Source organism: Bactrocera tryoni, chromosome 5, assembly GCF_016617805.1.
Source record: "Bactrocera tryoni isolate S06 chromosome 5, CSIRO_BtryS06_freeze2, whole genome shotgun sequence".
Taxonomy (NCBI): domain Eukaryota; kingdom Metazoa; phylum Arthropoda; class Insecta; order Diptera; family Tephritidae; genus Bactrocera; species Bactrocera tryoni.
Window position 1 is genome coordinate 36,683,187 of NC_052503.1, and position 14,432 is coordinate 36,697,618.

General features: G+C 35.6%; 2 protein-coding genes across 2 annotated transcripts in view; one reads left to right on the forward strand and one right to left on the reverse strand.

Annotated features, from left to right (window-relative positions):
• The window catches only part of LOC120779110 (kelch-like protein 17), a 420,616-nt gene that overhangs the window by 180,248 nt on the left and 225,936 nt on the right, over window positions 1-14,432 (reverse strand). The window lies entirely within an intron of this gene.
• On the forward strand, window positions 11,484-14,412 carry LOC120777135. The gene is made up of 3 exons (XM_040108282.1): window positions 11,484-11,735; window positions 12,018-12,513; window positions 14,276-14,412. Exons 1-3 carry the CDS (start codon window positions 11,484-11,486, stop codon window positions 14,410-14,412), a joined length of 885 nt encoding a protein of 294 aa, XP_039964216.1.

Here is a 14,432-nt window from a genome sequence, read left to right on the forward strand (position 1 = left end):
CTTGCTTCTTCTACCCTTGGTTTCAGCAATATTTCGAAAAGCTTACTGGTTGTCTGGATTCTTTATCTTTTACTAAAATAAAAAAACTTTTGTTTTTCCAAATTTATGGGAATATGCCCGCTGTAAGACCGGTATTAAACATTTCTAGTAGCACCTTTGGATGATTTTGCTATTACATTTGGAACCTCTGCTGGTATGCCAACCGTTCCAGGTGATTTGTTTGATTTAAGTTTCCTTGCCGCCTGGAAATCATTACATCAAACAGCAAGCAACTTAAGCGCAGTCTGTGCCAACAAGCGAGCATATGTCAAGCAAACACATGCCCCACGCCACTTTACACAAGTAAGCTCTACGTGTGCCCACGAACGCTACTTCGTAATTGTAATTTATTCGCCTGATTGTTGTTTAGCGAAACTTCTGTATTAACTAGCTGCTACACTGCTCCTTCCGGCTCTCCTTAAGCCCATTCGCATATCTGGCATGTTAACCAGACATGAACTTCAGCGCAATACGCTAATGTTCGTCCATATGTTCTTCTTCAGCTGGCTCCTGCTGTTTACTGTCTGTTTTCTTCGTAATTTTGTTGTTGCTGCTGTCCCTTCTTGTGTGTCTTCCTGCAGAACTTTGCCCGGAATTTGTTATTAAGAAAAATTATAATAATATTGTCAGCATCGGCCAACTGTTTGGCGTGTTGGTAGCTTTCAGACTGCCAGCACATAAGTAAAAGTGGTTTCTATGTAAGCTTAGCTGCCTTGGTCGAGCTATAAAATTTGTTCTTATTAAATAGTTTTTGCTGTTGTTTATTTATGTAATTACCGTTCGTTTTTAAATTTCTTCCTTATTTATGATTTTAGTTGGCGCGTGTTAGTGAGGAATTTCTTGACTTCCCACTTTGTATTCGATGTGCAGCAGGATTTCAATATATTTCAAAATTCAAATCAAATCATTGCATTCAATAATATTGATGTCGTACTGCAGCAGCCTATAAGCTATTCTGAAGGAAGTGGGAAGCCACGCACTGCCCTTCAGGGAAATCATATTTAGTTATCGTGTGACCAAGTCATGCTCTTTCTTTATTTCAAATAAACTCCACTTTCGTGCCACCACATACTTCCAAACCTTTCATTTTCCCTGTTCCTCTTTTATTTATTTCTTAACTTCTTGTATGACAAAGTTCGCCAAACATTTTCTTATTCTCCCCTGTGTGCACAATAAATTTAAATTTGAAAGAGATATACGAACAAAATTCACCTTTCAATTTGATCACAGTAGTATTTACTTGTGAATTTGCTTTCAATGGTAGTTAGGAAATTTCTTCAAAACGGTTGGACTGATAGCCTTAAATGACCTCTGTAGAAAAATTTGTCTGGTAAGGTTGCACGTGATGTTTAATTTTCGTTTGAGATATGCTGATGAAACTTGGTATGCGCATTCCAATTCTACGTCCACAAAACTTTATTAACCGGGAACGTATAAAGAAATATAACAATGCTCTAAATTAAGATATACAATTTTTATTTGATGCAGGTGATCACAGTAGCAAGGAGCAACTGTGAGCGAAAAATATTTAAAAAAGTGGACGTGGCTCTGCTATCTAATAAGTTTAATATACATATCTCCTAAGCCCCCTGCAAACACCAAATTCGCCAATAGCAAATATTATAAGAACTCCTGCCAACAGCATGAAAATAAGCGAAATCGAAAGAAAATCCCGCTCGGTCTCTACATAACGGTACTGTTTAAAAGTACTAAAAGCGCGATAAATCAATAAATAAAAACGCCAAAGACATTAAATTTTTCTACCGGGATGGTTTTATACGACCCGTTGTAAAAATTTAACAATGGGCGTGGCAAGGCACATTTTTAGGTAAACTTGTATATCTCAGAACTTGGTGGACCGATTTCAACCAAATTCACTACGTAAGATTCTTATGCCACAACGCGAAATCGAACTACAACCTCGCCTACTTCCCATATAACACAACTTCAAATTACATTTGATTCACTTTATAGTATATAAATCCAGACCCAGTTAACATTACGAGATAAAACTTTGCAATAATAATTCAATACTCCTTTAGCTCAAATATATATACAGGTTGGCGCAAAATCCAGAAGATGATCAGAAGATGCTATAAATTTTGCAATTGACCTCTAATGTCAGTTTTGTTTTGACATTTGTGTAGTTAACACATGCGAAATACACGTAAATAAACAATGGTACGCTACACTGCCTGTTACAACCGATATGCTGAAGGATGCATTTCCCGGGCGCCTAATCTCCCGTTTTGGCGAAAAGCGGAAGGTGTTATATAGCATACGCGTTACTCGTATTTTACAACATATGATTGGTGATGGCTTGTGAGGTAACTTAATGGAACGCTGGGAATATTTTATTATTATGTGGCATATTAATAGAATGTAGTATTGGCAAAAATAGACAAAATCAGGTCGATTTTACTCTCAACTCGCATATTTTACATATGTATAATGCTTTTCGTTTTTATAACAAACTTTTTGTTGTGGGTATATGTCGGTCCGATCCTCTGGTTGACGTTTTGTGCCTTAAGGTATTTTCCATTTTGATTTTTGCAGGTTGCAAGAGGAAAAAAAATCGTTTACACCTGAACTTAGTTTTTCCTTACTTCTTAATTTTTTTTATTTTAAACAAACTTGCATTTCTCATTGTTTTATAGAAAATCTTCCTACTCTGTATGTGAATTAATTTTTTAGAAGTGTCTGTCCTATTGAGTTTCGTTGACCATCTGACGGCTCAAGTGGTCGTGAGCACATTATATATTCTTTGAGAGAATCGGGGAAATAAGGTGTGATGCGGTCTTTAACAAGAAGGGCTCTTACACCTGAATATATCTTCAGAGGAGTTCTACCTCTGGCCATATCTAAGAAGAAGAGACTCACTGACATTTATACCGACCCACGAGTCGCATTCGACCCATTCTCATTTTGATAGTAATTTAGATTTTTACGCCACTCTAAAGTATACATTTTATTTAGCGAATATCGACCTTGTTTTTGGAAGGTCGCCATTTGCTGACGTGAAATGTTAAGTAGAATAATCCACTTTACCGTCACACACCTATTTTCGGAGATCTGGATATTCAAGGAGAAATTTCTTTATAACTAGAAGTACTTTGTATTATTGAAATTGCATCTTAATTTTAACGTAGCCAGAGATATTTGGTGTTTGTGCTGTATTTTTATACTCTCGCAACAATGTTGCTAAGGAGAGTATTATAGTTTTGTTCACATAACGGTTGTTTGTAAGTCCTAAAACTAAAAGAGTCAGATATAGGGTTATATATACCAAAGTGATCAGGGTGACGAGTAGAGTCGAAATCCGGATGTCTGTCTGTCCGTCCGTCTGTCCGTCCGTCCGTCCGTGCAAGCTGTAACTTGAGTAAAAATTGAGATATCATGATGAAACTTGGTACACGTATTCCTTGGCTCCATAAGAAGGCTAAGTTCGAAGATGGGCTTATGCCACGCCCACAAAATGGCGGAAAACGAAAACCTATAAAGTGTCATAACTAAGCTATAAATAAAGATATTACAGTGAAATTTGGCACAAAGGATCGCATTAGGGAGGGGCATATTTGGACATAATTTTTTTGGAAAAGTGGGCGTGGCCCCGCCCCCTACTAAGTTTTTTGTACATATCTCGGAAACTACTATAGCTATGTCAACCAAACTCTACAGAGTCGTTTTCTTCAGGCATTTCCATATACAGTTCAAAAATGGAAGAAATCGGATAATAACCACGCCCACCTCCCATACAAAGGTTATGTTGAAAATCACTAAAAGTGCGTTAACGGACTAACAAAAAACGTCAGAAACACTAAATTTTACGGAAGAAATTGCAGAAGGAAGCTGCACACAGGCTTTTTTTAAAAATTGAAAATGGGCGTGGCCTCGCCCACTTATGGACCAAAAACCATAACTCAGGAACTACTAGACCGATTTCAATGAAATGCGGTATATATTATTTTCTTAACACCCTGATGACATGTACGAAATATGGGTGAAATCGGTTCACAACCACGCCTTCTCCCAATATAACGCTATTTTGAATTCCATCTGATGCTTTTTCTGTATAATACGAGTATATACATTAGGAACCAATGATGATAGCGGAATAAATCTTTACAAAAATACGGTATTTGAAAAATATGTAAATGACGTATAATGAAATCTCGATTATCACTTTATCATGCGAGAGTATAAAATGTTCGGTGACACCCGAACTTAGCCTTTCCTTACTTGTTGTCACTATGTTTTATTTACTTTTTAAAGTAATTTTTGTAAAATTAGTGTACATATGTATATTGCATATTCCACAAATATATAAAGAGATTTGCGGCAAGAACATATGTATAAAACTTTTAACTTCAAAGATGCATTACTGCGAGTTTATTAAAATAAAAGTTCACTTTTATAAGATAGAATGCGCACACATACACTTGTATACGTATATATATATGAGCACATACATTATTTTACGTATTTATAATTACAAAGCTATTTGAGAGTATGTGTCTTCTTTTTAAAAAGAAAAAAAAAAACAAAAAGTTTTGTTAAATTGAATTTCCAAGCCACGCACATATATTCGTATATACTTACATATATACACACATACCCATCCATATGTAGTTTCACAATGTAATGAGCCGTAAATGCGATTATAACAGTATTTACAAGTTATTAAGGCGATGCATCACAGCTTAAGTGCGATGAACTAACAATAAATATGTTGGCAACGATAAAAGAAAGCAAAGTAATGAAGGTAGAAACTAAAGTAGAAAGTAAGTAGAGTCATTGCAGAAGACATAGCATATAAAAGCGTTGTTAATATGAGGCACCGTGATTATATATATATAAAATAAACAAAATTTGGGAAGAGAAGAAGAAAAAGGTGCTAAAATAATTATTAGAGTGATTGTGTTTGTACGTGAGAACATGAATGCGACTCATAATACCTCTAACAATGTTTTGCCTAATGGCCCTCTGAAGAAGCAATACGATGTGAAAAGGTTGGATCAAAATTGCTCATTATTCCTTTTCAAGGACTATATAATATTTCTTAGAAAAATAAGTAAGTTCTATAAAATCTTATATCTGCCCAAAAAAAATTACATAGACTATAATAGAGGTAATAGTACCAATAACGATCATTAAAACATTCATAAACAGAGAATATTGAATATAAATATATCAATTAGAAAAATTAACAAGTTCTATTAATCCTTATATATAATATATTATATAGACATAATATGGATGATAGTGCAACAAACGAGCATCAAACCGTTTGTAAATCTGGAGTAATGAGAATTAGATTATGTGTGTGTAATCCAACGTGGTTTATTTTTCTAACATAGAGAGTAGATAGCGATTTAGTAGTAAGTAAGTTTGTTATATTTGGTGTTAAATTGAATTATATTTCAATCAAAAAATATGATATAGCATTAAAACATTCATAAAACGAGAATATTGAGCTTTACCCTTCAGAAACTCGAGAACGGTTCAATAGATTTTGGTGAGTTATTGTGGATGAGATCTTTGAGTGGCTTATTTTTATAAAAGAGGGAGTAGATAGCATTGTAATAGTTCGTAATTAAGCTTCATTTGGTGTTAAATTGAAATACAGTATATTTCTTTAAATGGTTCTCTGACGAATAAGTCTGATCAAAAATTACTCTAGAGCAAACGTTAGATTAATACTGGACATATAAAATTAGTAATATATTAATAAATATTTTTTTTTGGAAAAATAAACACGCAAGATGGTTCGAGAGTTCCAATTAGTCTATATTTCTCTCACTTTAAGTTTCTTTTCTGTTTTATAAAAGTAATTTCTACTAAATACAGTGGAACTTCTTTATAGTGAACTTCCCTATAATGAAGTCATTTTGAAGGCGCAGCTTTTTGGTTCTACTTTCGGTGGATTTTTGTCTCCTTATAATGAATTTCTATATAGTGAAGTTTTCTATATAATGAACAAATTTTACTGCTTGAAAATCAAGCTTCATACGTTTTTGTCTCCGTATAGTGAATTTTTTTCAAATATGTTTTCGGTTACACTCAATTATTTGTAACTGCGTATTCTCAGAAATAAACGAAATGTAGAAATGTAATACGGGGAATCCCAAAATGAAAACACATACATATGTACATTGTACTAGGAGTTCAGTTGTGTTAAGAAATTGAAGTAAAAATGACGCATCGAAGCAGCATTTCACTTGAAAAAAGGTTATTAATTATTAACAAAGTTAAAGAAGGGAAGGTACGAAAAAAAGATATTGCTAATCAGTTTGAAATACTTCCCAGCACTTTATCAAATATTCTAAAAAATAAGGAAATGATTTTGAAAAATGTAGAAGATGCGGCAATTAGCGTAAAACGCAAAAGGCTTCGAACTTGCCAGTTTGAGGATATTGATGAAGCAGTGCTGAAATGGATAGTCGTTGCACGTGGTAAGAATAGTCCTTTATCTGGAACAATATTGAAGCAAAAGGCCAAAGATTTTGCTGAAGCACTAGGACACCATGAATTTGAGGCAAGTACAGGTTAGATAAGTTCAAAAGACGCCATGGTATTGTTCAAAAAACGTTATGTGGAGAAAGTGCTGACGCCAACCTACAAAATCGCGAAGAATGGGTAATGAACGTTTTACCAAGATTTATTGAAAATTACAACGCAAACGACATCTTTAATGCCGATGAGGCTGGATTGTTTTTCAAATGCCTGCCAAATAAAACACTGACATTCAAAAATGAGCAATGCTTTGGGGGAAAACAAAGCAAGGAGAGACTAACTGTCATGGTGGGAAGCAATATGACTGGCTCGGAAAAACTTAAATTGCTTGTAATCGGAAAGGCGAAGAATCCGAGGTGCTTTAAGGGAGTAAAATCGTTAGATGTCGATTATGAGTTTAACAAAAAAGCATGGATGACCAGTGAGATTTTTACCAAATGGATTCTAAAGCTGGACAAAAAATTTGGTAAACAAGACAGGAAGGTCTTACTTTTTGTTGACGACTGCACTGCGCACCCTAGAGATGTAAAAGACAAGCTAAAAAACATTCAGCTTGCTTATTTTCCTTCCAACATGACTTCGTTACTGCAACTAATGGACCAAGGCATTATCTACAACATGAAACAACATTACAGGAAACGTATTTTAACGAATATATTGGCTCAGCTGGATGGGGGAACTTCTGTTTTTACCATAGACTTACTCCACGCTATTCGAAATTTAAGCACTGTATGGGATGTCTATGTTAAACCAGAAACAATTGCTAACTGTTTTAGAAAGGCAGGACTTTCAAAAGATGCCATGCAAAATCCATCTGAGCAGTGGGATGAAGAAGACCTTTCAATAGCGGATTTGGCTTTCTTTCTTTTTTTTCTTTTTTGATATCGATGAAGACGATTTGGACACCGAAGAAGAAATGGCAGATACTGATGAGGCATTACCTACATTAGGACAAGTTTCTACTTCCATTAACTGTATTAGAACCTCTGTGGAGATGAAAAGTGACGTACCGATTAATGTTTTTAACTGTCTAAATGATTTGGAAGCTTTTGTTGAAAATGAAAAATGGAAGAATGTAATTCAAACCAAACTTACTGATTATCTTTTATATAAAAATGAAACCGTTTTCGTTGTCACGGCATCATGCGTGAATGGCTGAACCGATTTGGCTGATTTTTGTTTTGTTGTATTTGCTATTATTAGGAGAAGGTTCTCATGTAAGAAAAAATTGCGAAAGTTGCCGGAAAAACCCTAAAAACAGCCCTTTTCTTTTTCCCATACAAACGTTTTATTTTGTATATACATACATACATACATATGTAAGTAAAAATGATTGTTTGTGTGTTAGTAACGCTAACGCTCGAGAACGGCGGAACCAATCCTCATGAAATCAGAAGTTGTGCGCTGTGGATCTGGAAAGGGTTAGATATAAAAAAACCATATACATACTTTTCATAAGGAAAAGTCGAAAAATTGGAAATTTCCAAAAAGTGACTTTTCATACAATTATTTTTTGTTTTGTTTTTCAATATTTTGATTTGTAAATTATTTGAATCGTTCAATTTCGGTCGCTTGCTTTTTTATTCCGGCTATTTAATAGAAAAATTATTGAAAATTATTCAGTGAAAACTTTATGTGTGTTTCAACCGAAGTGATCAATTACAGATAGAAATTTGTTACGAAGCAACGAAGACATAGCGCTAATATCGGTCGGCGTTCTTTTTGCCATCAACGTATGTATGGCAGCCCAAGACACATGAACTACATGAGACTCCCAGCATGCGATGACATATGTGTGGAATTATGGATCGCTGTCAATCAGCAAGCGATCATCACGATAATACAGCAAGACTTTTCCAACAACAGCTACGATGTTTGATGGACTTTATCTTGAAGCAACGTATGTACATATATACAAGTATGGTGCAGTCAGATGCTGGATGTACTCTGTTGAGTTGCAAAAAAGAGGTTTGCCGCACGCACACATTCTTCTTTGAATGGTGGATGGTGGTTACACCAGATCAAATTGATGAAATCATTTCTGCGGAAATTCCTCATGCAGAGAAAGATCCATTATTCTACGAAGTGATGAAAACCAATATGGTGCATGGACCTTGCGGACACCACAATCCCACTTGCAATAAATGCACGAAACACTATCCAAGTGCTTTTCTTTCGGAATCTCAAACAAGAAATGATGGATATCCACTCTATCGTCGTAGCTCATCAGACGGCAATGGCAGGACATTTACCATTCAACTTAGAGTAGTGAATATCGAAGTCGACAACATATTGATCGTACCATAGTCGCCACTATTGTCTAATTAACATTCAAAACTCATGTCAATGTTTGATATTGTAGTTTGGTGAAATCGACTTTTCCGACTGTTGTGCGTTTCGCAGTTCATTTGCAGAATGGCTAAAGAGTGTTTTTCAACCCAGAGAATACAGTACAGCCAGCGGAAACACTTCCAACAACATTGACATTGACATTGACGAGTTTTTTCTCAACTTGCGTCAGTGATTCGTTTGTGAGAACATTGCTCTATTTGGAAATGCCTTGATATTATGCATGGAATGCATCGCCGAAGAAATAGGTACGCATAAAGCAAGGCCAACCAATAGATTGACATCCAGGTGTGTTCTCAACTAATTCCTTAGGACGAATTTACATAATGCACCCGAAAAACTACGATTGCTAATACCTTCGGTTGCTATTAATAAATGTACGTCGTTCAGTTTGATTTGAGTCATTGCGCACACTTTTCGCGATGGTTATTTCGACATATCAGCCTTCAAATCCGCGTCAATTATGGAACACGAACAAAAGTACATTGCCGAAGACATTTTACATCATATTCGTTAAGAATTGGAAATAGGCAAATTTCGGTTCCAGTGTTCACTTCAACGAAATATGAACTCATCACGAATGTTTATGCCAAATTGGCCAAATTATCGTAACTACGATTGCATGGGTGCGCGCCAATTATACGTGGCGTTTTCCCGAGTTGGATAACCATCTTCTCTGTACATTTACGCACCGGAATAGAAACCAAAAATGGTTGCTTATCAAACTGCGTTACATTGAAAAAAATTTAGAAAAATCGAAAATAAATGATTTTTAACTCAACGTAAATTCAACTTTTTTTCATTTCAAAACACATAATTTCACCTAGAACAAAGCAAGCGTTGTCACGGCATCACACATGAATGGCTGAACCGATTTAGCTGATTTTTATACTCTCGCAACAATGTTGCTAAGGAGAGTATTATAGTTTTGTTCACATAACGGTTGTTTGTAAGTCCTAAAACTAAAAGAGTCAGATATAGGGTTATATATACCAAAGTGATCAGGGTGACGCGTAGAGTTGAAATCCGGATGTCTGTCTGTCCGTCCGTCTGTCCGTCCATCCGTCTGTCTGTCCGTCCGTCCGTCCGTGCAAGCTGTAACTTGAGTGAAAATTGAGATATCATGATGAAACTTGGTACACGTATTCCTTGGTTTCATAAGAAGGTTAAGTTCGAAGATGGGCAAAATCGGCCAACTGCCACGCCCACAAAATGGCGGAAACCGAAAACCTATAAAGTGTCATAACTAAGCCATAAATAAAGATATTAAAGTGAAATTTGGCACAAAGCATCGCATTAGGGAGGGACATATTTTGAAGTAATTTTTTTGGAAAAGTGGGCGTGGCCCCGCCCCCTACTAAGTTTTATGTACATATCTCATAAACTACTATAGCTAAGTCAACCAAACTCTACAGAGTCGTTTTCTTCAGGCATTTCCATATACAGTTCAAAAATGGAAGAAATCGGATAATAATCACGCCCACCTCCCATACAAAGGTTATGTTGAAAATCACTAAAATTCCGTTAACCGACTAACAAAAAACGTCAGAAACACTAAATTTTACGGAAGAAATTGCAGAAGGAAGCTGCACCCAGGCTTTTTTTAAAAATTGAAAATGGGCGTGGCGCCGCCCACTTATGGACCAAGAACCATATCTCAGGAGCTAATAGACCGATTTCAATGAAATTCGGTATATAATATGTTCTTAACACCTTGATGACATGTACAAAATATAGGTGAAATCGGTTCACAACCACGCCTTCTTCCAATATAACACTATTTCGAATTCTATCTGATGCCTTCTCTGTATAATATATGTATACATTAGGGACCAATGATGATAGCGGAATAAAACTTTACAAAAATACGGTATTTGAAAAATATATAAATGACGTGTAATGAAATCTCGATTATCACTTTATCATGCGAGAGTATAAAATGTTCGGTGACACCCGAACTTAGCCCTTCCTTACTTGTTTTTTTGTAGTTTTCTAATACTCTTTACAAGGTTCTTATGGAAAAAAATATTAAGAAAATCTCTCAGAAAGATTGAAAAATATACATTTCATTTTGCATATTTTAAAAAACGCGCGAAACGAATGCAAACGTAATTCAATTTAAATGTCAACGTCATTCAATTAAAAAAAACAAAAATTGAGGTAATCTGTTTTCATGTAAATTTTATTAAGTTTTTGATAAAGTTCGTTTTGTTTTAAAGACTAAGAAGTTTTTTGTTTGCTAATAAGTGTTTATTAATCACGGTAAGTTAAATTCACCTTATATCGATTTTTGGTAACTTTTGCTGACTACACAATATTACAATTTGGTATACATGGTTAAACAGAAAAAATATGAGATCATTTTATTTTCAGTTGGATTTTCGTTTTTAACCAGACGTACAAACTTAGGCCGCAGAATTCGAAATACGGCAAGTCAAAGAAATATAAGAACAAATCAAAGAAATGAACTACAAAGAAATCAAAATCAACAAAGAAATGTTGTGTTTAATCCCCACAGAGCTGCATTTTGCTATAATGTGGCAATTGATTACAGTTCAGAGTAAATTGTTGGTATTGGACCAATGAATATTGTATGTCCACATTGCAATGCATTGAAATTCAAAAATGAAGCCCCTGCATTGTGTTGCGCCAGCGGCCAAGTCAATTTGACGCCATTGGTACCACCACCAGAGCCACTATATTCATTGGTTTCCGGAAATGGGCCAGATTCTAATCATTTTTTGACTCATATCCAGCAATACAATAATTGCTTTCAAATGACATCATTTGGCGCAACAAAAGTTATTGGAGACAATTTTATGCCTACTTTCAAGGTATATAAGTATAATGGCAAACAACTTTATTTAGTTTTTCAACCATATAGCTGATGCAAAATATGTTGAGCCAGTGTTGTGTAGATGTGTTTACAAAGTGCTCCAATACTTGGTAAAGCCTGCTACCTAAAACTGCCATGGAAGGCTACTGTTCAATGTTGAGATTTAGTTTTAATTTGAAATGATCTATAAAGTATTTTGGGAGTATTTTGCGAGCCACATGGTGGTACAAACAGTTTGCTATACAATTACCTAAATACATACATATTTATATTCTTGCAGATTCAGGGTCAAATATATCATCGAACAGGTTCCTTATTGCCAATGCCTGATGAAGACTATAAATTTTTGCAAATATATTTTATGGGCGATTCAGCAAGAGAAGTCGATCAGCGTTGCGCACACAACAACTCAGTGAAAAGATCCATTGTGGAACAACTTCAAACATTTTTCCATCAACACAATGAATTAGTTGCATTATTCACAACTGCATTAGACCGCATGCCATCAGATAATCATAAAATTGTCATCAGAGCCGATAAGGCGCCTGCAGGACAACATGCTGGACGTTTTAATGCGCCAACAATTGATGAAGTGGCTATTGTCGTCGTGGGAGAAAATTTAGAAAACCGAGACATTGTTTTACTTCGACGGAACGATCAACTTCAGCGTGTGTCTGAAACACATCGATCATATGATGCCTTACAATATCCTGTCCTATTTTGGCAAGGTGAAGACGGCTATCAATTTTCAAATAAGATGATAAATCCAGTTACAGGTAAATTAATTGACAATATATGTTTACCACATTAAAATATATGTTTACTAACTTAAAATTTATATTATCAAATTAATAACAAAAAAAAATTGTTTATAGGTGCTGAAACGAACAAAAAAGTTAGTTCAATGAATTATTATTCATACAGACTGATGGTTCGGGAAAATGAGGACAATCACATCTTAAAGTGTCGGCGTCTATTTCACCAATATGCTGTGGATATGTACATATGTATGTGAAAATTGAAACTGAACGATTGACATTTATCAGGTTGCACCAGGCAAAACTCCGTTCCGGGATGCCATTAATGCTGATGGAAATGCACAGAATGTTGGCAGAACTACTATTCTCCCAGCAACATACGTCGGAAGCGCGCGACATATGCATGAATATGCTCAAGATGCTATGTCCTATGTACGACATTATGGCACACCAGATTTGTTTATCACATTCACATGCAATCCAAAGTGGACAGAAATTCATCAAGAATTATTTACTAGCCAATCACCTATTGATCGCCACGATATCACTGCAAAGGTGTTCAAAATGAAATTAAAATCACTCATGGATTTTATTGTTAAGCATCGCGTGTTCGGCGAGACGCGTTGTTGGATGTACTCAATTGAGTGGCAAAAACGCGGATTGCCACATTCACATATCCTCATTTGGTTGGTTGAGAGGATAAGACCGAATGAAATTGATAATGTGATATCAGCAGAAATTCCCGATAATAATGAAGACCCACTGTTACATGAGGTTATTACAAAAAATATGATACATGGTCCATGTGGAATATTAAATCCAATTTCTCCGTGTATGGTTGAAGGAAAATGTTCAAAACGCTACCCAAGACAATTAGTATCAGAAACTATTACTGGAAATGATGGATATCCACTTTATCGCCGCCGATCCATTGATGACAATGGAAAGTCAACAATAGTCAAAGTAAATCGACAGGACATTGAAGTTGATAATCGTTGGGTTGTTCCGTTTTCGCCATTACTCTGCAAGGCATATAAAGCACACATAAACGTCGAATTTTGCCATTCCGTAAAATCTATTAAATATATTTGCAAGTACGTGAACAAAGGTTGTGACATGGCTGTCTTCGGAGTTGCTGCCGAAAATTCAAATGATGAAGTCACTCAATATCAAATGGGCCGCTATGTTAGTAGTAACGAAGGCATGTGGCGTATATTTTCGTTTCCAATACATGAACGACATCCTACTGTTGTTCACTTGGCCGTACATTTGGAAAATGGTCAACGGGTGTATTTTGCAGATGCAAACGTATTACAACGAGTTGACAGGCCACCATCGACAACATTAACCAGCTTCTTTGAAATGTGCCAGAATGATGATTTTGCCAGAACGCTACCTTACTCCGAAATGCCAAGATATTATATCTGGAATCAATCATCTAAAAAATTTCAACGACGAACACGAGGACAGCCAGTTTCAGATTACCCACAAGTATTTTCCACCGATGCACTAGGCCGTATTTATGCAGTCCATCCCAGTCAAGACGAGTGTTTTTATTTGCGTTTATTGTTAGTCAATGTTCGTGGTCCAACATCATTCCAACATCTGCGAACTGTTAATGGTGTATTGTGTGACACATACAGAGAAGCCTGTCAACATTTGGGATTGTTAGAGAATGACACTCATTGGGACCAGACTCTTGAAGATGCTGTGATTTCGTCAAATGCTAAACAAATACGAACATTATTTTCTATAATTTTGTCTACATGCTTCCCATCAGCACCGACTGATTTATGGCATAAATACAAAGATCATATGGCGGAAGATATATTGCATCAGATGCGTCTTAGAACATCGAGTGCAGATTTGCAAATGAACGAAAAAATTCACAATGTAGCATTAATTTTAATTGATTGATGCTTACCAACAAAGTATTA